The sequence below is a fragment of the Ursus americanus genome, chromosome 32 (assembly GCF_024610735.1).
Source record: "Ursus americanus isolate L20-20 chromosome 32, mUrsAme1.1.p, whole genome shotgun sequence".
Lineage (NCBI taxonomy): Eukaryota > Metazoa > Chordata > Mammalia > Carnivora > Ursidae > Ursus > Ursus americanus.
In genome coordinates, this window is record NC_142158.1 from 27,071,993 (window position 1) to 27,098,011 (window position 26,019).

At 49.3% G+C, this 26,019-nt stretch overlaps 4 protein-coding genes across 5 annotated transcripts; 2 read left to right on the forward strand and 2 right to left on the reverse strand.

Annotated features, from left to right (window-relative positions):
- Positions 1 to 546: 546 nt before the first annotated feature.
- On the reverse strand, positions 547 to 8,124 carry LSM2 (LSM2 homolog, U6 small nuclear RNA and mRNA degradation associated). Its single transcript, XM_045795633.2, has 6 exons — positions 8,121 to 8,124; positions 7,294 to 7,595; positions 6,576 to 6,643; positions 1,524 to 1,554; positions 1,349 to 1,408; positions 547 to 1,052 (listed from the first exon to the last, which is right to left on the reverse strand). The coding sequence occupies exons 1-6, from the start codon at positions 8,122 to 8,124 to the stop codon at positions 927 to 929; spliced, it is 591 nt and encodes a 196-aa protein (XP_045651589.2). The 3' UTR covers positions 547 to 926.
- A 792-nt stretch (positions 8,125 to 8,916) lies between these two features.
- Positions 8,917 to 12,518, reverse strand: LOC123790989 (heat shock 70 kDa protein 1-like). Of its 2 annotated transcripts, none has more exons than XM_045795631.2 (2): positions 12,300 to 12,518; positions 8,917 to 11,147 (listed from the first exon to the last, which is right to left on the reverse strand). In XM_045795631.2, exon 2 carries the CDS (start codon positions 11,132 to 11,134, stop codon positions 9,209 to 9,211), a length of 1,926 nt encoding a protein of 641 aa, XP_045651587.1. In that variant the 5' UTR covers positions 11,135 to 11,147; positions 12,300 to 12,518; the 3' UTR covers positions 8,917 to 9,208. The 2 variants fall into 2 exon arrangements, with proteins under 2 accessions (XP_045651587.1, XP_045651588.1); XM_045795632.2 differs by having other exon boundaries at positions 12,201 to 12,413.
- A 347-nt stretch (positions 12,519 to 12,865) lies between these two features.
- LOC123790987 (heat shock 70 kDa protein 1) lies at positions 12,866 to 15,297 on the forward strand. Its single transcript, XM_045795629.2, has one exon. It carries the CDS (start codon positions 13,079 to 13,081, stop codon positions 15,002 to 15,004), a length of 1,926 nt encoding a protein of 641 aa, XP_045651585.1. The 5' UTR covers positions 12,866 to 13,078; the 3' UTR covers positions 15,005 to 15,297.
- Positions 15,298 to 22,722: 7,425 nt separating this feature from the next.
- On the forward strand, positions 22,723 to 25,235 carry LOC123790988 (heat shock 70 kDa protein 1). The gene has a single exon (XM_045795630.2). It carries the CDS (start codon positions 22,944 to 22,946, stop codon positions 24,867 to 24,869), a length of 1,926 nt encoding a protein of 641 aa, XP_045651586.1. The 5' UTR covers positions 22,723 to 22,943; the 3' UTR covers positions 24,870 to 25,235.
- The last annotated feature ends 784 nt before the right edge of the window (positions 25,236 to 26,019 follow it).

Below are 26,019 nucleotides of genomic sequence, written 5' to 3' on the forward strand. Positions count from 1 at the left end.
TGGCCCGGTCCTTCCCGCAGAAGCAGGCGTCGCGCTGAACGGCCCGGGAGGTCCTTAGTACTGAGAACGCCTGTGTAGAGGAAACTCCTGTTTGCTGAATGAGCCAGTTTGCTTCATTCCCAGTCCTAACTCTCCACGATAGAAATTATGCCACTCGTATTAGTCGTATTGGTTATATTCAGAAAGCGTGCAGTGATTTGGCTGGGTTGAGGAGGCAATCCAGCAGCATCAAACGCATTTTGGTGTCGCAACATTAACCGTCAGGTTAACAGGACAGAGATGGAAAGGCAGCAGGTACTCCTTGTGGGTACAGCACGAACAGACGACCACCCTAGGCAAGCCGTACAGGTAGGGGCAAGTTCAAGAAACATGGTGTAGCCCAGGTGAGGTATTATGTGGTTTACACCAGGGACAACAGTGGCAGATAATGCTGGGAAGTTGGGCTGGATTCCTGGTTGGCGTAACAGAGTTAGCAGGGCTTGGATGAATTCAACATCCCTTTCCCACGCTCCCGGCTCTGTCCCAAAACACACGCAGAACCAGAACTCAAGTGTGCATCATAAGTTTATTCCCGATGCGGGACAGATTCCTTCCATCCCCAAAATGAATCACATGCTGCCCTGGAGAGATCTGGGAGATTCTCCCACCACATCCAGGGAAGGAGTGAGAAAGGCAGGTGCTGAGGACAAGGCAGGCTTTGCAGCTCCCCAGCCGACTTATCCTCCCCTCCTCAACACAGGAGAGCTGCTCCCCACTATTATTATTCTCATCCACTCATCCCTTAAAGGAAAAAAAAAAAAAAAAGTCTCCACCACTATTAAAAAAAAAAAAAAAGACAAAAACCCTCAAATATGGGAGGGAGGGGTCCTGCAGCTTGAGGTGAAAGGTTACCAACAGAAGAGGGGCAGGGCAGGGAGGAGGAACCATCACTGTTTCTGCTGCAGGGCCTCCTTCCTTGCTGCGTCCTGTAGCAACTGTGTGTCCACCTCATCTGCCGGCAACTGCACATAGCGGACCACTGAGCCCCGGATGAAGCAGTTCTTCACTGACAACTAGACCAAGATGGACAAATTAGAAAACACCCTTAAAAGCGTCTGCTGTCTGGGGCGCCTGGGTGGCTTAGTAGGTTTGGCATCTAACTCAATTTCAGCTCACGTAGTGACCTCAGGGTGCTTCACTGGGCAGTGCCCAGTCTGCCTGTCCCCCCCCCCCCCCGTCCCCCGGCCAGCTCGCGTGGGCACGCTCTCTCTCTCTCTCTTAAATAAATAAAATAAACTCTTTAAAAAAGAATGTCAGCTATCCACCCAGGAGCGTCCTGCTTGTTTCCTCTTCACCATCACCAACTCACCATGTGAGGATACTTCTCAGGGTCTGTAACACTGATGTCAGTTAGCTTGATGTTGAGATACTAAGAAGAGAAAATGAACACCATCATTAGCTCTAGAGACAAGATGCAAGTACCCAACCCTGAAACCCCCCCTCTCCTTCCCCAAAACCCCATTCTAAGCTCCTACATATCTTACCTGATCCACAGAATGGAGGGTTCCACAGATGCTGTTGGGGGAGAAGGAGGAAAGAAATCAGTTTACACCAAAATCAACAGAGAGATGACTTCAGAGCATGGATAACAACATGGTTGGGGGAAGTCAAGAAAAGAGAGAACCAAAAGGGGGCATTCCTAAGCCCAGGAACAAGAAAGACAAAGCTTTTATCACAGTGTGTTATTTTAGACCTCACATCTCCTAAAACCAAGGCACTCTTAGCAGCTGGTATTAAACAACTGTTACAAACTAGGCCCGTGTTCCACATAGTATTTGCAATCTTTACAGCTACTTCACAAGGTAGCTATTACCAAACGGGGGCTCGGAGATTGTGTAATGTGTCCAAGTGCAGAACAAACAGGGACTTGAGTCCACATCTGTCTGATCCCCCAAACCATCAGCTATTTTCAAACATTTGTTGCACTGGAACCCCATATGTAAAGTAGACAAGGGGCGCCTGGGTGGCTCACTCAGTGAAGCGTCTGCCTTCGGCTCAGGTCATGATCTCAGGGTCCTGGGATCAAGCCCTGCATCGGGCTCCCTGCTCAGTGGGGAGCCTGCTTCTTCCACTCCCTAGCTCCTGCTCATGCTCTCTTGCTATCTCTCTCTCTAATAAATAAATAAAATCTTTTAAAAAAAATAATAAAGTATACAAAGTAGCTTAATAATGTTCTTGATGATGCAGGCACAAGGATGTCCTCTCCCTTCCTCAATCCCTGGGCCCTCTGAAATGTGAATGAGGAATGCTATCAGAACACCAGGGTTCCAAGGCATGCAACCTCTCTCCCAACTTCTTTACTTTCTGGCAATGGCCTCAACAGTCTCACAACCTCAAATCCTGAGTTGTGCTTCACCATCCTCCATGACCCATGTCCCCATCGTGTGGTGACACTTTCCTAACATCTCTATAATTCTCTTTCTAGTTTGACTCTACAAGCCAAGGTCTAATTACACCTCAATCTAGGCCAGCCGCCATCCTGGCCACATTTATCCTAACCACCCTGCATGTCATCACCAGATTCTATGTTCCTTCGAACTGTGGTTCTCAAACACTGATATGTGCTCAAAGGTTTTGTAAGTCTGAGACAAAGAAACACAAGTTAGTATAGCGTTGTGTTGAGTGCATATGTAGTATGTTAAAGGTTGTCAATATTTTCTTCCCTAAGAATAACTTTGATTGCCCTTGCTATTTTTTTGTTATTAAAAAAAATTTAATGAAATGACTGTAATGTGCAGTTGCTTAAGCGTCGGACTCTTGGGGGCACCTGGGTGGCTCAGTTAAGCATCTGCCTTCAGCTTGGGTCATGATCTTGGGGTCCTGGGATTGAGCCTGGTGTCTGGCTCCCTGTTCAGCAGGGAGTCTGCTTCTCCCTCTCCCTCTGCTTCCTGCCCCCATTCATGATCTGTCTCTCTCAAATACATAAAATCTTTTTAAAAAGCATTGTAATGAAAAAGAAAATAAAATATTTTTGTCAGACTCTTGGTTTCAGCCACTTTCAGTTCTTCAGGTCTTGATCCCAGGGTCATGAGATCGAGCCCCATATCAGACTCCACTCTCAGTCTACTTAAGGCTCTCTCTCCCCGGGGCACCTGGGTGGCTCAGTTGGTTAAGTGTTGGACTCTTTAATTTCTTGATTTTGGCTCAGGTCATGATCTCAGGGTTGAGATCGAGCTCCACATGGGGCTCGCACAGAGCACGGAACCTGCTTTTCTCCCTCCTCCTCCCTCTGCCCCTCTCCCCTCTAAAAAAAAAAAAATTCTCTACCTCACTCTAAAATAAATAATTCTTAAAAAAAATAAATAAAGGTACTTATCTTGCCAAAAATAAAGCTGGCAGTCTCTGTTGGACCCCAATTTTCACTAAATTCTAAGTCTTTAAAATCCACTGCCTGAGAGACATACTTCCTCGGTGGTGGTTTCCCCACATCCCAGGCTGCTGGGAAGACTTTGACAACACCCTATTACCGTCTGCAGCGGTGAAGTAACTTTCGAAACTGCATAGGTGGTGTCATTTCATTCAGTCTCAACAATATATAGCACAACAATGGTCTGACAAGAAGTGTGAGAGAGCTCTTTTCCCATACCAATGGACTACCTTCAAATCTTTTAAGTTCCTGCTAAGTTATTCTTGCCATGTGGAAGACCCGGAAAGGAGAAAAGAGGAAAACCAAAAACAAATCATCTCACAGAATTGCCTAGGTGGTTCTGACACAAATTATCTCATAGAATTGCCTAGGTGGTTCTGACTTCCATACTTGACTCACTATATGGCCCCAATCTATATGCCATCAATACCATGTCAATGTTTCCCATACTGAGAAATTATCTCACAAAGAAACGTGGGGGATATTGTTGGGGGCAGGGGGGTGCGGGGATACACTGACTCAAAGTTTCTAAAGGAGGGGCGCCTGGCTGGCTCAGTCTGTTAAAGCATGCGACTCTTGACCTTGGGGTTGTGGGTTTGAGCCCCACCCTGGGTGCAGAGATTACTTAAAAATAAAATCCTTAAAAAAAAGTTAGGTATTAAGGAGGGCACTTGTTTTTTTTTTTTTAAAGATTTTATTTATTTATTCGACAGAGGTAGAGACAGCCAGCGAGAGAGGGAACACAAGCAGGGGGAGTGGGAGAGGAAGAAGCAGGCTCATAGCGGAGGAGCCCGATGTGGGGCTCGATCCCAGAACGCCGGGATCACGCCCTGAGCCGAAGGCAGACGCTTAACCGCTGTGCCACCCAGGCGCCCCTAAGGAGGGCACTTGTGATGAGCACTGGGTGTTGAATGTAAGTGATGAGTCAGTAAATTCTACACCTGAAACTAATATTACTCTTTATGTTAACTGGAATTTAAATTAAAAATTGAGAAAATTAAATAAATAAATAGAAGTTTCTAAAGGAGAGTCAGGTAATAAGTAACAATACTTTAAATGTATACTTCATTTAAAGGATTTTTTTTAAACGATTTTGTTTCCCTAAAGAAAGAGATGTGTACAAAGTTGCACACATAAGGATGTCCAGGGCAGCATCATTTGTAAAAGCAAGGAACTGGAAACAGCCTAAATGTCCAACAGCAAAGTATTGATTAAATTAGTTGCCGCCAGCTAAATAAAAATGCCATACAGACATTAAGAATGTTAAAGATCAACTTTATTGACATGGAAAATATCCACAACATACTGCCAAATGAAAAGCAAGTTTCACAGTTGAATAAAGAATATGACCCCATTTTATTTATTTATTTTCAAGTTTTTATTTAGATTCCAGTTAGTTAACATACAGTGTAATGTTAGCTTCAGGTGTAGAATTTAGTGATTCACACTTACATAGAGCACCCAGGGTTCATCATAGCAAGTGCCATCCTTAATACCCATCATGCCGCCACCTACCTCCCCTCCCCTCCCCTCCAGCAATCCTGTTTATTCTCTATAGTTAATAGAGTTTGTTTTCTGGGGACACCTGGTGGCTCAGTAGGTTAAGCGTCTGCCTTTGGCTCAGGTCATGATCCCAGGGTCCTGGGACTGAGCCCTGAGTTGGGCTCCCTGCTCGGCAGGGAAGCCTGCTTCTCCCTCTCCATGCCGCTCCCCCTGCTTGTGCTCTCTCCCTCTCTCTCTCTGTCAAATAAGTAAATAAAATCTTAAAAAAAAAAAAGGAGTTTTCTGATTTGCCTCTCTCTTTTCTTTCCCCCCATGTTCATCTATTTTGTTTCTTAAATTCCACATACAAGTGAAATCATATGGTATTTGTCTTTCTCTGACAGATCGTTTTTAATTTAAAAGAGAGTGCGCAAGGGCACCTGGGTGGCACAGAGGTTAAGCGCCTGCCTTCGGCTCAGGGCGTGATCCCGGCGTTCTGGGATCGAGCCCCACATCAGGCTCCTCCGCTATGAGCCTGCTTCTTCCTCTCCCACTCCCCCTGCTTGTGTTCCCTCTTTCACTGGCTGTCTCTACCTCTGTCGAATAAATAAATAAAATCTTTAAAAAAATAAAATAAAATAAAAATAAAAGAGAGTGTGCAAATGTGCACACACCAGACAGAACTGGACTTCAGTTCTGGCTGTGTCATTTACTAGTTGTGCAGACTTGAGCAAGTTTCTTAACCTATCTATGCTTCAGTTTCCTCATGTGTAAGATAGCAACAACAGTATGTCTCCTATAGAGGAATTATGAGAATTAAATGAGTTAATAAATGTATTCAGAATAGTGCTTAGTTGATAGGATGTTTTCAAATGTTAGCTATTTCTCTTTCTTTCCATACATACTTATTAAGCACCTACAATATACCAGGCCTACGGTAGACATTAGGTACATACACAAAGGTGAGCTTAAACATGGTCCTGGCCCTGTAGAAAGGACAGGCTGTAAACAATAAACATACTTTTATGAAATCACAATTTGACAAGCACCCACTAGGAAGAAAACAGACTACACGACAGATACTACTCGGCTAGAAGGACCAGGAAAAAAGTCTCTCCAAGGATACAGCATTTATCCATGCCTGGATGCTAATTAGGAGCTAATGACACAAGGGGGTACAGGCTGTAAAGCAGTAGACAGAAGGGACTGCACTGGTCTTTGGTTTATCCTTTACATTTTCTTCAACAATGTGGAGATCGTGCCACATCTACTATTCTGCAACAGCTCTCCATATCAATATATCTTATTCCTCTGTGACAGCTACATAGTATGGAAGTGCCACAACTTAACCCATTCCCTGTAAATGGCTATTTGTTCCAATTTGGGTCTATGGCAAATAAAACTACAAACACTTTTGTAATACACTTTTACTTGTGGAACTGATTCATACATTTCTATAAGCTGGGTCAAAGGAGTAAATAACTTATCAGAAAAAAACTAAACAATGTTCGTTTTGTTAAAAAAAAAAAATTGATGCCTCTGCCCTCTGACAGCTCTCCAGTACCTTAAGCTTAAGGCACAGGTCATTTATTCCTTTTTTATCTCTCCCACTTTGCCCAGCCGTCAAAGAGGTTCCAGAGCCCTGCATATAGCCACCCACTACCGACTTGCTGGAACAGGTACCTACCTCAGGTCATTCTTGAGTTCCACGACCACATCCTTGCCCACCAGGGACTTGAAAAAGGAATAGAAGAGCTATCGGGCCAGAGAGGGAAGACCATCATATGGGAAGGTACACGGTAGGAAGGAGTGTCCCTCCCTCTGCTAGTATTCCCAAATACTGGTATTGGGATCCCCGCCACATCTCTGACAGTTCTCAAAACTTCACAGGAAACAATACTATGACAGAGATGACTGGCTAGAGCCCAAATACACTTGACTGAGCCCCTGATTTAAAGCTCCAGAGAGACGCTCTGCCCTGCACCCCTCGGGCTCTCCGGCTCGGTCTCTCAATCGACCACCTCTCCTGGGCTTCTGCCGCCCCCCCAACCCCCAGTGGGCAGAATTGTAGAAAGCATCCCATTCTCGCCCTCCCAAAGCCTGGCCTCCGTCACAGAAATACTCCTTGAGATCTAGCTTTTCCCTCCCTTCCTGTCCCCAACTCTCCCGCGCGTTTCTTTTGTTTTGTTCCCACTCAAGGGGGGAAAAAAATCCCATTTGCTCCCAGGTGTGTCCCCCCAGAATGTGAGGCGTAGGAACTATGAACAGGAGCAAACCCCAGGGCCCAACTTTGGCCGCGAGGGTCAAAGCCTAGACACCGCCTCTCCGCCCCCGCCGTCTCCGACCGGCCCGCACGCCCGCGCTCCCCCCACCAGGGCGCCCCCTTGTGACGTCACTGTACCTACCATGGTGCTCAAGCCGCGGGCTGCCGGCCGGACCTGGAAGGCGAGGGCCGGGAACAGCGGGTTTGGGGCCGGGCGGCAGCCGGGATGCGAGCCCGCGCGTGGGGCGGGACGGAATCGCGCAGGCGCAACGAAAAGAGCCGCGGAAGCTCTGAGTAATGGCAGGAGCGCGGCGAACTCGCGGCTCGGGGAGAACCGGCGGGAGAGAGCCCAGGGGGCGCTTAAGCCGGGAAAGGGGCGGGTCTTCCTGCCTTCCCACTTCCTCCCGGACTGGCGGGCTTGCACCACGCAGGCGCGAGCCCGAGCTGTTACCCGAGTTTTGAAGACGCTTATCGCCTCTCTGGGGTTTTTCTTGTTGGAGCCACCCGCAGACACTCTATTGAAAACTGTCGAGGAACTTGGGGAAACTCCTGTGTTGTGCACTTTTCTATATCCATTACACTTCGATAAAAAGTTTAAAAAATAAAATGTTGCAGAATTCCCGAGATCAGGAGCCTGAGCGCTAATCTTGATTTTATTCAAGGTTCCCAGTAAACATATTTCTCCCAAGGACCCAATCTCAGTCCACCTTTCTTACACCCTTTTGCCTAGGGCTGTCCTGTAAAGGACTGAGTAAAACCAAACAGAAGCTTGCTCAGGGGTAGAAATTCCCATTCTAATATTTCACTTCCAAATATGCCCCCTCAAACACTAAAGGACGCAAGTGCACAGTTATACAGACTTCTGTACTCATGCCCCCTATGGGTTTTATAAATACTTGATATTATGACACAGTAGGTGAAATATTTTTTTCAAGGAATAAGATTTAAATCCCCCAATTCTCATCTTACCCATTTGTCAACAGTTTGTTGTAAAAATGTTTTCTGCATGTAAAGGATGTAATAATAGACTCTATGAGTACACAGACGTTGCATGTCCTAGACCCCACCTATAAATGTCATAAGGACATCAAGCAGAAGTTTGTCCCCCCCAGCTGAACCCTAAGAACCTAAACCAGTCTATCACTGAGTATAAGCAGAAACTATAGTTAGCCACTGGTCTAGCTGGAGCTAAAAGTGCCTGATGATCAAAAGTTATTTTCCTGCTTGAAACAATTAGCTCATGAAAATTCAAATACTTTCCTCTTACCAGTTTAATCATTCACAATGAGTTCACAATCAGACCACACTCATGCTCTTCATGAACTCTGTACCTTTTCAAGGTACACTCACAGTCTGATGATACTAGAAGAGGGGTGTCTGGCTGGCTCAGTCAGAAGAGCATATGACTCTTCATCTTGGGATCATGAGTTCGAACCCCACACTGAGTGTAGAGATTATGTAAATAAATAAATTTTAGAAAATAGGGGCTCCTGGATGGCTCAGTCAGTTGGGCATCAGACTCTTGGTTTCAGCTCAGGTCATGAACTCAGGGTGGTGAGATCGAGCCCCACATCGGGCTCTGAGCTGAGTGTGGAGTCTGCTAGGGTTTCTCTCACCCTCTCTCCCTGTTCCTCCCCTCAGCGTTCTCACATGTGCTCACGCGTATGTGCGTACTCTTTCTAAAATAAATAAATCTTTAAAATAAGTAAAAATGAACTTAAAAAATAATGAATCAATAAAGATACCAGAAGAAATTTGTTTTAGGAACAAATTTACTGAGTGACATTTAACCATCCACAAAGGAAGAAGAAAGTTGGGGAGGCTGGAAATAAATAACAGACATTCAAATTCGTCAAATGGTTCAGAGGGGCCTAGTTTTCCTAAGAGTCAGAAATATGGATTGTGAAAAGATGGTATATGAGACTCTTTTGTCAGAATCCAGAGGGATGGTAACTTAGGTTCAGGACAGTCAATTCAATAATTATAACAATGTTTGAAGATGAGGGGAACAAAATTCATCTTAGAGGCACCCTAGAACTCTCCAACTCCAGATAAGATTAATCTACTTCTTCAATGGTGGGGCCTGTGGCCGCCCTTCCAGGAGTATACCCCGTCCCACAGGAAGGCCCAGTGCATCCTCCCTGGTAGAGTTTTGTGATGATTGGGTTACACACCTGCTCCAATTCCTTTCTCTTATGATCAAACTCCTCTTTCTCAGCCAGTTGATTGGCCTCCAGCCACGAAAGGACCTCATTGCATTTATCCAGTATTTTCTTTTTATCAGACTCACTAATCTTGCCCTTCAAGCCTTCATCACTCACAGCACTCTTCATGTTAAAAGCATAAGATTCTAAAGCATTTTTTGCAGAGATTTTCTCTCTCTGAACCTCATCCTCGGCTTTATACTTCTCAGCATCCAGAACCATGCGCTCGATCTCCTCTTTGCTCAGGCGGCCCTTATCATTGGTGATGGTGATCTTATTGGCCTTGCCTGTGCTCTTGTCCATGGCTGTTACATTGAGAATACCATTGGCATCAATGTCAAAGGTCACCTCAATCTGAGGCACTCCCCTGGGTGCAGGAGGAATTCCAGTCAGGTCAAACCGCCCCAGGAGGTTGTTATCTCGGGTCATGGCTCTCTCGCCCTCATACACCTGGATCAATACCCCAGGCTGGTTATCTGAATAGGTGGTGAAAATCTGTGTCTGCTTGGTGGGGATGGTGGAGTTGCGCTTGATCAGGACTGTCATGACACCCCCAGCCGTTTCCAACCCTAGGGACAAGGGAGCCACATCCAACAAAAGCAGATCCTGTACCTTTTCAGACTTGTCCCCCATCAAGATGGCTGCCTGCACTGCCGCCCCGTAGGCCACCGCCTCATCAGGATTGATGCTCTTGTTGAGATCACGACCATTAAAGTAGTCCTGCAGCAGCCTCTGAACCTTAGGGATACGAGTGGAGCCCCCCACTAACACAATGTCATGGATCTTAGCCTTATCCATCTTGGCATCCCGAAGAGCCTTCTCCACAGGTTCCAGAGTGCCTCTAAACAGGTCTGCACACAACTCTTCAAACCGGGCTCTGGTGATGGATGTGTAGAAGTCAATGCCTTCATAAAGCGAATCAATTTCCAAGTTGGCCTGGGTGCTGGACGACAGGGTCCTCTTGGCCCTCTCGCAGGCGGTGCGCAGCCGCCTCACGGCTCGCTTGTTCTGGCTGATGTCCTTCTTGTGCTTCCTCTTGAACTCCTCCACGAAGTGGCTCACCAGCCTGTTGTCAAAGTCCTCCCCTCCCAGGTGGGTGTCCCCGGCTGTGGCCTTTACCTCAAAAATTCCATCATCTATGGTCAGGATGGACACATCAAATGTGCCTCCACCTAGATCAAAGATCAAGACGTGTCGCTCTCCCTGACCTGCTTTATCTAAGCCATATGCAATGGCAGCAGCTGTGGGTTCATTGATAATTCTTAGCACATTGAGGCCCGCAATCACACCTGCATCCTTGGTGGCCTGGCGTTGAGAATCATTGAAATAGGCTGGTACAGTGATCACGGCATTGGTAACAGGGTGGCCCAAAAAAGCCTCAGCAGTCTCCTTCATCTTTGTCAGTACCATAGAAGAGATTTCCTCAGGATAGAAAGCTTTTTTCTCCCCTTTGTATGACACCATTACCTTGGGTTTGCCTCCTTCATTGATTACTTGAAAAGGCCAAAGTTTCATATCTGATTGTACTACAGGATCATTAAACTTCCTGCCAATCAGACGTTTGGCATCAAAGACAGTGTTCTGGGGATTCATGGCTACCTGGTTCTTGGCCGCATCCCCGATGAGCCGCTCGGTGTCGGTGAAGGCCACGTAGCTGGGGGTGGTGCGGTTGCCCTGGTCGTTGGCGATGATCTCCACCTTGCCGTGCTGGAACACCCCCACGCAGGAGTAGGTGGTGCCCAGGTCGATGCCGATGGCCATTCCTTTAGCAGCAGCCATGGTCTTCCGAGGCCTGAGAGGAAAAAATGAGATGAAGTTTTGGCACGGTGCTCTTTTATTACTTTCAATCGTGGTAAAATACACATAATTTGATATTTACCACCTTAACTGTTTTTTAAGTGTCCTGCTCAGCAGTAAGTTCATTCATATTGTTGACCAACCTCCAGAAATCTTTTGAACATGCAAAACTAGAATTCTATACCCATTAAGCCACTCTCAATTCCCCTCCTCCCTCCAGACCCTGGCAACCACCACCCTACTTTCTGTCTCTATCAATTTGAGTACTCTAGGCCTTCATATTAATAGAATTATACAGTAATTTCTTTCTGCGACTGGCCGATTTCACTTAGAACGATACCCTCAAAGTTCATCTATGTTACAACATGTGTCTGAGTTTCTTTACTTCTTAAAGCTGAATGATATTCATTATATGTATATAACACATTTTGCTTATTTATTCATTCCCTCCTTGAACCCTTGGCCTGCTTCTACCTTATGGCTATTGTGAATAATGCTGCCATAAACTCAGTGTACAAGTATCTTTTTCCAGTCCCTTCTTTCACAGAGAGTGCTTTCTGGACTAAAGTATTCTTAGCGAACTGGAAGCAAGTGGGAGGCAGTGAGCATATTTTGTGTTCAATTTTCACATAGCCTACCTCAACTGTCTTGTTCCTTTATCTGTGATGTTTTATTCTGCGATTGTACCTGTCTTCCTGCTTAACTAAGATTATTTTATGTTCTGGTCTCCTCCGGAGACATTAATCTCCACCCTTCAGTTTAGCTACCTTCCACAGCTCCCTTACTCTCAGTTAGGGATTTGTTGGGAGTAGTATTGGGCCAGTCTGAAAATGGCTGCTTGGAACCCAATGAAACTCTCACAAACTTTCTCAGACGAGACTGAGCGCAACATGCAATCTCTTCCTCCGATATCCTCTGGAAAAAGACACCTATCTGAAGACACTAATAGATGAGCTTCTCCACCTCTTTCCAGCAGCTCTGACAAATCCCACCCACTTTGGCTCCTACCGAAGAATTCCCCTTCCCTGATTGGTCAATGCCCCATTACCTTAGACTAAAACTATAGAACGTTCCAGCATTTTCTCAACACGGATCTATTAATCTTGCCTACTGCCATTCCATTTCAGTGAGAGCCCTCCAGGCTCACCTATTGTCCCGCCGCCTCCGATCCAGTTTGATAATGTTCTGATTGCGGAGCCCCTGAGGGTGGGGGCTCCTTCAACATCCAAAATGCGCAGCCGGTGTTCCCCCACCCCCCACCCGCCCCGCCCTACAACTTGGAGCGGACTCCGGTCCTACCATCCCGATTGCTTACTAACGCATGAGGTCAGAGGCAGCACCCCCATTGTAACGCGTCTGGGGGAGCAGCGTCAACACTCTCGCCCCCGCCCTGCCTCCGGCCCTCCCAGCCCCTCCCAGCCCCTCCCAGCCCCTCCCAGCCCCTCCCAGCCCCTCCCAGCCCCTCCCAGCCCCTCCCACCTCCTGCACCGACCCCACCCTCCCCGAAAGCTCGCTAGCCCCAGCAAGCCCTAGAAGAGTCTGGAGAGTTCTGGGAGGGGCGGCACCCAGGATGCCGATTGGTCCCAGAAAGCCTGGAGGCAGGACGCGAGCCGAAAGCCCTGGAATATTCCCGACCTGGCAGCCCCGCAGAGCCCCGCTATTGGCCGAGGACGGGAAAGGCGGGGCTGGCTGAAGCGTTATAAGCACAGAGCCGCCCCGCCGCTGACAAACAGCAAACCCACAGACAGCCCGCAGGGTTTCGTGTGGCGTCCGTCAGCGCAACTTTCGCAGACCTGCTGCGTCCGGATCCCGCACGTTCTCGGGTGTGCAGCTTCGGAAGAGACCGAGCATCTCGTCGCGGATCCCGACCGACCGCCTTTCACAGAGCCTGAACCGGAACGCGGGGCGAGGGAGCAGGACAGCGGCATGGCGAAAACCGCGGCCATCGGCATCGACCTGGGCACCACCTACTCCTGCGTGGGGGTGTTCCAGCACGGCAAGGTGGAGATCATCGCCAACGACCAGGGCAACCGCACCACCCCCAGCTACGTGGCCTTCACCGACACCGAGCGGCTCATCGGGGATGCGGCCAAGAACCAGGTGGCGCTGAACCCGCAGAACACGGTGTTCGACGCGAAGCGGCTGATCGGCCGCAAGTTCGGCGACCCGGTGGTGCAGTCGGACATGAAGCACTGGCCTTTCCAGGTGATCAACGACGGGGATAAGCCCAAGGTGCAGGTGAGCTACAAGGGGGAGACCAAGGCGTTCTACCCCGAGGAGATCTCGTCCATGGTGCTGACCAAGATGAAGGAGATCGCCGAGGCGTACCTGGGCTACCCGGTGACCAACGCGGTGATCACCGTGCCGGCCTACTTCAACGACTCGCAGCGCCAAGCCACCAAGGACGCGGGGGTGATCGCGGGGCTGAACGTGCTGAGGATCATCAACGAGCCCACGGCCGCTGCCATCGCCTACGGCCTGGACAGGACCGGCAAGGGGGAGCGTAACGTGCTCATCTTTGACCTGGGTGGCGGCACCTTCGACGTGTCCATCCTGACGATCGACGACGGCATCTTCGAGGTGAAGGCCACGGCCGGGGACACCCACCTGGGAGGGGAGGACTTTGACAACAGGCTGGTGAACCACTTCGTGGAGGAGTTCAAGAGGAAGCACAAGAAGGACATCAGCCAGAACAAGCGAGCCGTGAGGCGGCTGCGCACCGCCTGCGAGAGGGCCAAGAGGACCCTGTCGTCCAGCACGCAGGCCAGCCTGGAGATCGACTCCCTGTTCGAGGGCATCGACTTCTACACGTCCATCACCAGGGCGCGATTCGAGGAGCTGTGCTCCGACCTGTTCCGGAGCACCCTGGAGCCCGTGGAGAAGGCACTGCGCGACGCCAAGCTGGACAAGGCCCAGATCCACGACCTGGTCCTGGTGGGGGGCTCCACCCGCATCCCCAAGGTGCAGAAGCTGCTGCAAGACTTCTTCAACGGGCGCGACCTCAACAAGAGCATCAATCCCGACGAGGCGGTGGCCTACGGGGCTGCGGTGCAGGCAGCCATCCTGATGGGGGACAAGTCTGAGAACGTGCAGGACCTGCTGCTGCTGGACGTGGCTCCGCTGTCGCTGGGGCTGGAGACGGCCGGGGGCGTGATGACGGCCCTGATCAAGCGCAACTCCACCATCCCCACGAAGCAGACGCAGATCTTCACCACCTACTCGGACAACCAGCCCGGCGTGCTGATCCAGGTGTACGAGGGTGAGAGGGCCATGACGCGGGACAACAACCTGCTGGGGCGCTTCGAGCTGAGTGGCATCCCCCCCGCCCCCCGGGGAGTGCCCCAGATCGAGGTGACCTTCGACATCGACGCCAACGGCATCCTGAACGTCACGGCCACGGACAAGAGCACGGGCAAGGCCAACAAGATCACCATCACCAACGACAAGGGCCGCCTGAGCAAGGAGGAGATCGAGCGCATGGTGCAAGAAGCCGAGAAGTACAAAGCCGAGGACGAGGTGCAGCGTGAGAGGGTGTCTGCCAAGAACGCCCTGGAGTCCTATGCCTTCAACATGAAGAGCGCGGTGGAGGATGAGGGTCTCAAGGGGAAGATCAGCGAGGCCGACAAGAAGAAGGTGCTGGACAAGTGCCAGGAGGTGATTTCCTGGCTGGACGCCAACACCTTGGCCGAGAAGGATGAGTTTGAGCACAAGAGGAAGGAGCTGGAGCAGGTGTGTAACCCCATCATCACCAGACTGTACCAGGGGGCGGGTGGCCCTGGGGCTGGCGGCTTTGGGGCTCAGGCCCCCAAAGGGGGCTCTGGGTCTGGCCCCACCATCGAGGAGGTGGATTAGGACTTCTTCCCCAAATTGTTTGTGTTTGGTTCAGAGACTGTTGGGATTCAGGACTCTTGCATTGCCTTACATGTCTGCGTTTCATCAGCTCTCAACTTTGCCTGTTGTTTGCCTAATTTCAACTGTCTCTTTTGGTGGAGTCACGAAGTTCCTTTTTTTCTAGAATCTAAATGTAGCAAGAATTTATACTGCCATCGTTTGTGCCTTTCTTTTTTGTAATATCCACACCAAACTTGGGCCTTTTTTTGTTGTTTTAACTATTTTCTGCTGAGTAAATAAACTCAATAATTTGATTGTCTTGCCTGCTTCTGTGTTTTATATTGAGATTAGAGTCTGTACAGGTTGTCTTTTTGGTCTAAAACTGAGGGGTAATTTGTATCTTAGGTAGTGGTGCAGGATCTGGAGAAGTAAGTCTATATATTGCATTGTGATCTCTTTCTTTTAAGCAAATGGTATTTTTGGGAGATTTAAAAAAAAAAAACTGCTTATTTTGAGTGGGTTGAGTCTGTTGGTGTAGAAAAAGTTAAGGGCTACCGACATAGTGGCCTTACGTTTGATGAAGGGGTTGACCTTGTGTAAGGGTGGCCTGGAAAAGGGGTGTGGGGTGGGTGTTCCTTGAGAAGCTGGCAAAAGAGAGAAGGGAGAGGCTGTTAGGTGGGAAGGTCCTGGCTGCCCATTCCTGTCAGTGCGCCTGATACGTCAGAGCCATGATGTGTAATCTGGTTTCAGCATGAAAGAACAGGTGAGTCCTAAATTGGTAGTGAGGAAATGTGAGTTCAAGCACTGGCTTGCCCAGTTAGGCTTTAGTTACTCTGACCTCTCGGTCTAATATGTTATAATGAAAGAGTCTGGCCTTGATGCCTCAGTCTATAGTTCTAGTTTCTGAAAGGTTACTGAGATAGAAGTGTCACATTTCTGTCAATGGTTATTTACGTTTTAAGTACCCAGTGAGTATCTGCAAGGAACTGTCCTTGAGTTTGGTGCCCCAGCAGAAGGACCTAATATTTCAGTGCTTTTATGTACCAGGCACTGTTTTGGGGCCTTTTATATGTTTATGAATCCTCATTCCACCACACTGAGTTTAGGTAGTGTTCAGGTTGCACAGGTGAACACATGGGAAGACTTCAAAGTTACTGGCTTCACTAAAATTACTTAAGTGGTTAAAAAAATTTCCAGTTGGACAAAGGTGTTAAAACCTGGATTCCAACTCTAGTTTCATCAGTTTTTGCCAGGCTGTCCCAGGTCCACAGGGCTTTTTTTTTTTTTTTTTTTTTTTTAAACTATGCCTGGTTGTGGGTTGGTTCTACCTTGGGTTTCACAATCATTACCCCTTTGCCTTTACGTTATGGGATCCCATACAATTATATCAGATAAACACTAGGATTGATAACAAAGGCTTAGTATTTGTTAACTTAGAAGAAGGGGGAAACTTAGAAGAGGGGAGGCCTACTACAGGTACCCTTCCCATGCACTACCTTATCCTAGCTGCTAGCATTCTAGAAATAATCCCCTTCACAACCTCCTTGTTGGAAAAGGCCCTGCTGCAATCCTCAAGGCTTGGGGAGTGAACCCCTTTAAAAATCAGTTGCATCTGGAGGTTACAAAGTTGTTTTAGAACAAGATAGACATGGTGGTTGCAGATCATTGTGGATATACTTGGTACCACTGAATTGTCCACTTTATTATTTTTTATTTTTCTGTAAAGTAATCTCTATACCCAACGTGGGGCTCAAACTCGTGACCCTGAGATCAAGTTGCATGCTCTTCAGACTGAGTCGGCCAGGTGCCCCTCAATTGTGCACTTTATTTTTTTTTAACGATTTTATTTTATTTTATTCGACAGAGATAGAGACAGCCAGCGAGAGAGGGAACACAAGCAGGGGGAGTGGGAGAGGAAGAAGCAGGCTCCTAGTGGAGGAGCCCGATGTGGGGCTCGATCCCATAACGCCAGGATCACGCCCTGAGCCGAAGGCAGACGCCGGACCACTGTGCCACCTAGGCGCCCCCAATTGTGCACTTTAAGATGGTTTTTGTGTTATGTGAATTTCACTTCAACAACAAAAACAACTTTTAAAAAATGGTCTCACTCAACATTCCATAAAAGCATTTTCTGAGTTTATGTGTTCTTCAGAGCCCACCAAACCTTTTAGTAAATAGTAGCCTCTGAAGAAAATCAGTATTCTGGGAATGGCACATACATGTAGACTTTGTCCCGGAAGTATGAAAATGGAAATCTAACAGACGTTTAGGCTTCCAGGCCAGCTTATAAAGGCACTTCTAACCTTCAAGACACTTGTACTGTAGGGCTGTGGACTCTAGCCACGATATAAACCAGTCTTCATGAGGATATGCATTTGCTACAGGACCTCCTCTCCCCCTTGAAGCTTGCAGGAACATTTGTGACTATCATTTGCAGATAACACAGTGACTCTTCAAGGCAGCAGCCACCACCCCTGCTTAGGAGAGAGGTGGCAGGGGACAGGGAGGGTGGACGGAAAAAGGTGGAGTTTGGGAAGGACCTACTAAACGCCTTTGATCAGAGAGTTCAGGGAAATCTTCAGAAATACCTGTGGCAAAAATAAGTTTCTATGGCCCAATTAGTCAAGTTATTGAGTGGGATTTCTTATATTAAGAAATCAATATAAGAAGTTATAACCTGCATACCCTTGCACCGAGGACTTAAATAATCAGTTTGTAAGGTCAAAAGAGATCAGACTGATGAAATTATAAATTTATTTTTTTTTTAAGATTTTATTCATTTGTCAGAGACCACACAAGCAGCAGGCAGAGGGAGAAGCAGGCTACCCGCTGAGCAAGGAGCTGGACAGGGGACTTGATTCCAGGGTCCTGGGATCATGACCTAAGCTGAAGGCAGACACTTAACGGACTGAGCCAGCCAGGCATCCCAAAATTGTAGATTTAAAGTAAGGAGAACTCAGTGCCATCCCTGGAAAAAGTGATATCTTGGGTAACAGAAGAAAATTTGGGGGTAGGGGAGGTACATGGAAGAAAAGTAACTGTGGGCGGGGAAAGAATTTTTTAAATCAAATACCTCCCGTAATTCCTTTGCAATCCCACTCATCTCCCTATGCCAGCCCTCAGAAGGCCAGTGGCTATGGTAATGCGAATGATTGTATATGCCTTTTGAGCCCAAGATACTGCTTTATTAGCAACATATATACTTACTGTTATTTCTGGTGTTTAACAAGATTGTCATCAAAAATGAAAAAGATAATCAAAACAACAAACTTTTTATAAATATGAAAGAAGTGGGTAGGGACATGGGCTTTCGGTTAAAAGAGGAGATGGGGTTGTTTTCAGGTGAGGGGGCGATCCTTACGGTAGAGATAAGAAACAGGAACTGTCATCAACCTTTGCTCTAATGGAAAACCGTAAATCGGTCCCCTTCGGTCACCTCTTGGGAATCCGCTGTACTGGGACAGGGCAACGCCACCAGTCCCGCCCCCTTTCCGAGCACCGCTCCCAGAAAGTCTAAGGGCTCGGGCCGAGGAGCGAATTCCGGAGGCCGGGGTGAACCCGCCCCGCCCGTCGGTCCCCGTCGCGCCCACTCAAGGATCGAAGGATAGGGCACAACCGGGGAGCACTGGGGCAGGGGGAAGACGGAGTCCAGAAGACGAGAATCACTTCCCAGGGCCTTTGACCTTTTTACCGCTCCCAACGTCCCCACGGGCACCAGGAGCGAGGGCGGGCGGTGAGGGAGCGGCAGAGCGAGGCCAGCAGGATCCCGCCCGCCGCGCGTCCCCGCTGGCCGGGAGCGCGCTCGCCTCGGGCTCTGGGGACCTCCTCTTCCGGCGTCCGGCCACCGACTCCTCGGCTTAGTTGTAGGAGTTACAAGACTTTCCAGTGCTTTCGTCGCATAAATTACCCAGTGTGAGAGGAACTGTGAAGATCTCGCCCTTTTTCTCTTTTCATCCCATCTTGAAAACACAAGCACAAAACCCCGGTACCGGCCAGGCAATCCTGCGGCCAGCCCCGCCGCTAGGTCCCAGCGGCGGCCTCCGCGCCCCGCGGCCCGCCCCGCCCCGCCCGTGTCCCGGGGGCTGGCGCTCTGTCCCCCTTTTAACCGCTGTCAGGACCTTTCTGGAGTTTTCTGGGTTCGGGGGCGGGGACTGACTCGTAAGAACACTCTTCAACAAACTGTCCCGTTTCCACCCCCCAACACACACCCCAACCCCGCCCTAAAACATCAAGCTTAGTCATGGCTCTATATTTAATTTCCAGAAGATTCTGCGAACTGTGTTCCAGCCTAGCCATAGTAACAGGGCTCCCCCCCCTCCCCCCTGCTTTCCCCTTTGCGACCGAACAGTCTGTTATGAAGGGAAGGGGAGGCGGGGCTAGGAGATCTGGAAGGGTTGGAAAGGTAGGAGCGGGCGGCGGGGAGGATGATCAAGAGTCAGAAGTGGCAGCCAGGAGGGGAGTCCCCGGCTGGTCACATACCCGCGTGGTGCCCCTAATGCGCACAGAGCCTTGACATTCCCTTCATTCCCTTCTGTGGCCATTTGTTTTCCTCTCTTAAGAGAATGAAAGGCTAGGATGCATATGCCAACATTGAATGGAGTCCAAAATAGGGAGTATAAGGACATGTAGGCTCAATCACCAGTTCTATAATTAGCTTTCAGGGTGACCAGACTAAGCCACTGAACACCTCTGATCTTCTGTGTTCATCTCTGGAAAAGAAAAAGTTTGGCTGAATGGCCTCTGCCTAAAAATCAGTAAACTGAAAGCAATGCCATTGTCCTGGCAGTAGTCCCCAACCTTGTAAGCACCCCAAGAAGAAAGATTGAGAGGTCAGACCCTAGAGTGTGGGATCCCAACAAAGACAGGAGAAAGGGAGCAAACTTTTGAGCACTACTCTGTCCCAGGCACAGAACTAAAGCCTGAGAAGCATTATCCTATTAATTCCTGATGCTACCATCCTATAAAAAGGATATTGTTAATTCTATTTTAGACATACAGAGACTTGTGTTAGTTAACTTACAAGTACTGCATGGTGAAGAAGGAGGACAGGGAGAAAGAAGAAAAACGGCCTTTATTTACAAGGAAGTAGAGTCAGATGCAAACGCAGGTTTTCCCTTCCCCAGGTTTCCCCAAGCTTCTGGAAATCTGCAGCGCTCCCCAGTCACTGCAACCTTTATGCCTGGCTCTAGGTTTCATATCAGTTATCTCTTTGGCTTTTTTCTAACTAACCTTAGAATTGCACCATCTTTTAAAACTAAAAGAACTGAGGAGAAAACTGTTTGAGAAACTGCAGGAAAAAGGAAAGAAGAAAAAACCAAAACCCGCAGCTTCAGGGTGATGAAAGCTCATCTCTGCACTTCCTGAACCACCAAGTTCTTGGCTCTCTCTCTTTTGTTCCCCACCCTTAAAGAAGTACCTGACAGCCACACCAGCTTGGGGAACCTGACACTTGAGCCTTTAAAATGCCAAATCCGATAAAAACCTGACTGCAAAATTAGCCAAAATAAAATTCTGGAAAATCTCTTGGGGTTCTTACAGTAACCTTAGACACCAATTAAACGGTGACTGGGTTTTGCCTTGGGAGGCAACCAGTGTAAAATGGAGACCCTCTCCTTGTCAGGAAGTGGCAAAGGAATATAGATATTTGGGTTCCCAGACCCCTCAACAAAGAGAGATTTAACTCAAAAGGTAGGTCAGCTATAGGGTGTAGCTGATGATTCACGGAAAACTATTTCTAGTGGATCTTTTGCTGCTACACCAACAGTAGCAAGATTTGAGATCCTATCCCCATGTCTACCTACCAGGCAGTGGGTAAAGTGACGCCCTTTGCTTCCGGCCAATAAAGAAATATTCTAAATTGCAGATCTGGAGAGAAGGAAGGAGTAAATCCAGGACTGCCTCTAGTAGCAACTAATGGCAAGGAAGCTTCCCTAGGGAGGAGGAGAGGAGGTTAAGGGTCCCTAGAAGTGTTGACACATCGGGCAGCTGAAATGGAAGCTTGGGGAGTCGCCAGAGATTGCATAAAGAAATGGAAAATTCCTTAAGTTTGACCAGTTTGACTAGATTAGGAGGTGACTCATTAGGGAGCTACCTCTGAATGCAAAAAAAAAAAAAAAAAAGTTATCACTTGCCTGCACAAACACACACGGGATTGTGAAGGCAATTCCAACTGAGCAAAATGTTCAAAAGCAAGATTCCTTCCCTTCATCAAAAACTGCCTTCTCATATATAAACAAACATACAAAAAACTGCCTTCTTCCACTGTGTTTACTGTGCTCAACTATGTGTAAACAGAATGAGTTTATTTTTGGTGGGCTGTGAGCCCGGCGCTATTACTTTAAAGTCCCTTAGATTTTCATATCAGGCACCCCACAAATGGTTTTCCATGCCTGCAAATGATAAAAAAAAAAGGGGGGGCGGAATGAATGATCAAAAGTGTTTGTATTCAAAGCAGGAGGGAGGATAACCCACAGGAAGTTGGAATGTAGGATAAAAACTAAGTGGGTGGATTAAATGCATGACAAATTAGTTTTAAAGGAGCTGGAAGTAGAACCTGGGTCGGATCAACCCCTCCCACCTTTCACCATCTGGATTCCCTACCAGTTTGTTTAAAAGGGACCACCTGCAACCAGCTGTGGCTTATGATGCTGTTTAGGACAGAATATCCCCGCCCTTCCCTCGCCGGCTCCCCATCCTCTGCATTTCATTTAAAAAGGATGGACAGCCTAAGGGCGAAAGGGAGAGGGCAGAAGACCGAATTCTGGGTTCTGAGTATGAACCAGGAATTAACAGACGGAAAAGAGGGAAGGGGGTGGCCCAGACCTGCAGGCTGGGAAGAACAGGGAAACTGAAAAGCCCCAAAGGCCTTAAAGACAGCAGAAGTCCTACGGAAAGTTGTTTTCTTCCTCCCGCCTGAGCTTATCCCTAGGCAAATGGGTTCAGCGGATCCAGCCCTGCCTTTCCCCTCCCCCCCGCCCTTGACCCAGCTTGTTCTTTCTGGGGCAACGGGGACGTTCTCCAGTTAAAGAACCACCTGTTTACTTGATTTTCTTTTAAAAGATTCAAATTCCCCATCCCCAGATATTCCATCCGTGTAGGTTAAAGATGATGTCAAAACTATTATTGCATTATCTTTCCTTCTCTTTTCCGCTTTAAATCCAAGGGGAAAAAAGCCGCAGAAAGCCAAAGCAATCCTCAGGCAGCCCAGGCCTTTGTACTGATCCACTAACGCGGCCCCGTCCGTCAGCACCACAGTCCAATCAGAGTCTCTTTGACCCACATCTACCCCACCCACTTCGAGAAACTCGGGAACTTTCTGTATTTGGGGTATTCCCGGGAGTCGTGTAGCCCTTCATCCTATCTTAAACCATCAAACTAGTTTGAACCCCACGAGCGTCTCACCGCCCTACAATTACCAGCCGAGTGCTAGTCTTTCTGGTCAATTTCAACAACGGGGCACAGCATCGCCAGGGGTTTCGGAGACTGGGTGGGCGGAATCAACATCCACCCATCCCAGCTGCTCTCCTCCCTCCCCTTAGGACTCGAGTTCCTTCCCAAGAATCCCAGAAGAGTCTGGAGAGTTCTGGGAGGGGCGGCACCCAGGATGCCGATTGGTCCCAGAAAGCCTGGAGGCAGGACGCGAGCCGAAAGCCCTGGAATATTCCCGACCTGGCAGCCCGCAGAGCCCCGCTATTGGCCGAGGACGGGAAAGGCGGGGCTGGCTGAAGCGTTATAAGCACAGAGCCGCCCCGCCGCTGACAAACAGCAAACCCAGAGAGAGAGCGGGCAGGCTTTCCTGTGGTGTCCGCCAGCGCAACTTTCGCAGACCTGCTGCGTCCGGATCCCGCAAGTTCTCGGGTGTGCAGCTTCGGAAAAGACCGAGCATCTCGTCGCGGATCCCGACCGACCGCCTTTCACAGAGCCTGAACCAGAGCGCGGGGCGAGGGAGCAGGACAGCGGCATGGCGAAAACCGCGGCCATCGGCATCGACCTGGGCACCACCTACTCCTGCGTGGGGGTGTTCCAGCACGGCAAGGTGGAGATCATCGCCAACGACCAGGGCAACCGCACCACCCCCAGCTACGTGGCCTTCACCGACACCGAGCGGCTCATCGGGGATGCGGCCAAGAACCAGGTGGCGCTGAACCCGCAGAACACGGTGTTCGACGCGAAGCGGCTGATCGGCCGCAAGTTCGGCGACCCGGTGGTGCAGTCGGACATGAAGCACTGGCCTTTCCAGGTGATCAACGACGGGGATAAGCCCAAGGTGCAGGTGAGCTACAAGGGGGAGACCAAGGCGTTCTACCCCGAGGAGATCTCGTCCATGGTGCTGACCAAGATGAAGGAGATCGCCGAGGCGTACCTGGGCTACCCGGTGACCAACGCGGTGATCACCGTCCCGGCCTACTTCAACGACTCGCAGCGCCAAGCCACCAAGGACGCGGGGGTGATCGCGGGGCTGAACGTGCTGAGGATCATCAACGAGCCCACGGCCGCCGCCATCGCCTACGGCCTGGACAGGACCGGCAAGGGGGAGCGTAACGTGCTCATCTTTGACCTGGGTGGCGGCACCTTCGACGTGTCCATCCTGACGATCGACGACGGCATCTTCGAGGTGAAGGCCACGGCCGGGGACACCCACCTGGGAGGGGAGGACTTTGACAACAGGCTGGTGAACCACTTCGTGGAGGAGTTCAAGAGAAAGCACAAGAAGGACATCAGCCAGAACAAGCGAGCCGTGAGGCGGCTGCGCACCGCCTGCGAGAGGGCCAAGAGGACCCTGTCGTCCAGCACGCAGGCCAGCCTGGAGATCGACTCCCTGTTCGAGGGCATCGACTTCTACACGTCCATCACCAGGGCGCGGTTCGAGGAGCTGTGCTCCGACCTGTTCCGGAGCACCCTGGAGCCCGTGGAGAAGGCGCTGCGCGACGCCAAGCTGGACAAGGCCCAGATCCACGACCTGGTCCTGGTGGGGGGCTCCACCCGCATCCCCAAGGTGCAGAAGCTGCTGCAAGACTTCTTCAACGGGCGCGACCTCAACAAGAGCATCAATCCCGACGAGGCGGTGGCCTACGGGGCTGCGGTGCAGGCGGCCATCCTGATGGGGGACAAGTCTGAGAACGTGCAGGACCTGCTGCTGCTGGACGTGGCTCCGCTGTCGCTGGGGCTGGAGACGGCCGGGGGCGTGATGACGGCCCTGATCAAGCGCAACTCCACCATCCCCACGAAGCAGACGCAGATCTTCACCACCTACTCGGACAACCAGCCCGGTGTGCTGATCCAGGTGTACGAGGGTGAGAGGGCCATGACGCGGGACAACAACCTGCTGGGGCGCTTCGAGCTGAGTGGCATCCCCCCCGCCCCCCGGGGAGTGCCCCAGATCGAGGTGACCTTCGACATCGACGCCAACGGCATCCTGAACGTCACGGCCACGGACAAGAGCACGGGCAAGGCCAACAAGATCACCATCACCAACGACAAGGGCCGCCTGAGCAAGGAGGAGATCGAGCGCATGGTGCAAGAGGCCGAGAAGTACAAAGCCGAGGACGAGGTGCAGCGTGAGAGGGTGTCTGCCAAGAACGCTCTGGAGTCCTATGCCTTCAACATGAAGAGCGCCGTGGAGGATGAGGGTCTCAAGGGGAAGATCAGCGAGGCCGACAAGAAGAAGGTGCTGGACAAGTGCCAGGAGGTGATTTCCTGGCTGGACGCCAACACCTTGGCCGAGAAGGATGAGTTTGAGCACAAGAGGAAGGAGCTGGAGCAGGTGTGTAACCCCATCATCACCAGACTGTACCAGGGGGCGGGTGGCCCTGGGGCTGGCGGCTTTGGGGCTCAGGCCCCCAAAGGGGGCTCTGGGTCTGGCCCCACCATCGAGGAGGTGGATTAGGGTCCTTACCTTCCTGCTCCATGTTTCTTTTCAAGTCAGAGGTGACCTGACGACCTTGCTATTGCACTGGGCTGTTTTTCTACCTTCAGTTTTCTACTATTTCAGTTCGTTCTAAAGTTAGGTTATAACCTGATAGTACTTGTCTTTATTATTTCTTTGTGGTATACTAATGTGTTCAGTAGAATTTTTTGCATTTAATGTAATTGGTACTGTTAAGTCTTTTTTTTCTTCTCTGTACAATGAGTAAACACTGCCACCCTCTGTCCAATTTGGCTATGTAAACACTAGAAGTCATGGATTGTTTTGGTTGGTTTGGTTTTTTTATAATTTGTATACTTCATGATGAAAAATAAAATGTTAAAAATATGAGTCTACTTTTATTTGAGGGGGGATAATGGACTCTTCTTGGAATGTCTGAATTCCATAGACGGGTGAAAGGGACAGTACTTCTGAAGGGATGTACACTGTGAGGAGCCATGGCTTTGGCTATTTATGTTGGGACTTAATTGTAGGTTGTAAATGACATCTGTGCTAGAAAACAGAATTCCAGGTGCCCACTTTTGTGGGTGCACCTTTTTAGGGGAGAAGTAGGGATGAGAGCTGCAAAAATGGTTTGGGGGGAAGTTATTGTGGGTTTAAAGGCAGTGTTGGGGAGCCTGGGTGGCTCAGTCATTGGGCATCTGCCTTCAGTCATGATCCCAGGGTCCTTGGATTGAGCCCTGCGTTGGGCTCCCTGCTCAGCAGGAAGCCTGCTTCTCCCTCTCTAACTGCCCCTGCTTGTGTTCCCTCTAGCTGTCTCTCTCTCTGTCAAATAAATAAATAAAATATTTTTAAAAAATTAAAAGGCAGTATTGAGAGAGGTTCATCGTTCCTTATTCTCTCACTTTTAATGTGTGCAGAGCCCTGAATTTGTCCCTGCTGAGCTGTGAGTCTTCTAGTCTTTTATTTAAGTTATGAATGATGTTGGGGTGTGTAAAGCAGCAAAAAGGAGATGCAGGTTCACAGTGTAGCTCTGTAAATCCCAGCTGGGTGACCAAGTGCAAATTACTGAGCCTTAGTTTTGGTTGTCTCATTTTAAAATAAAGCAATTTGTCTGAATGACCTCACTTTTAAAGTTCTACATCATTTTGAGCAGAAACGCGGCGTAGAC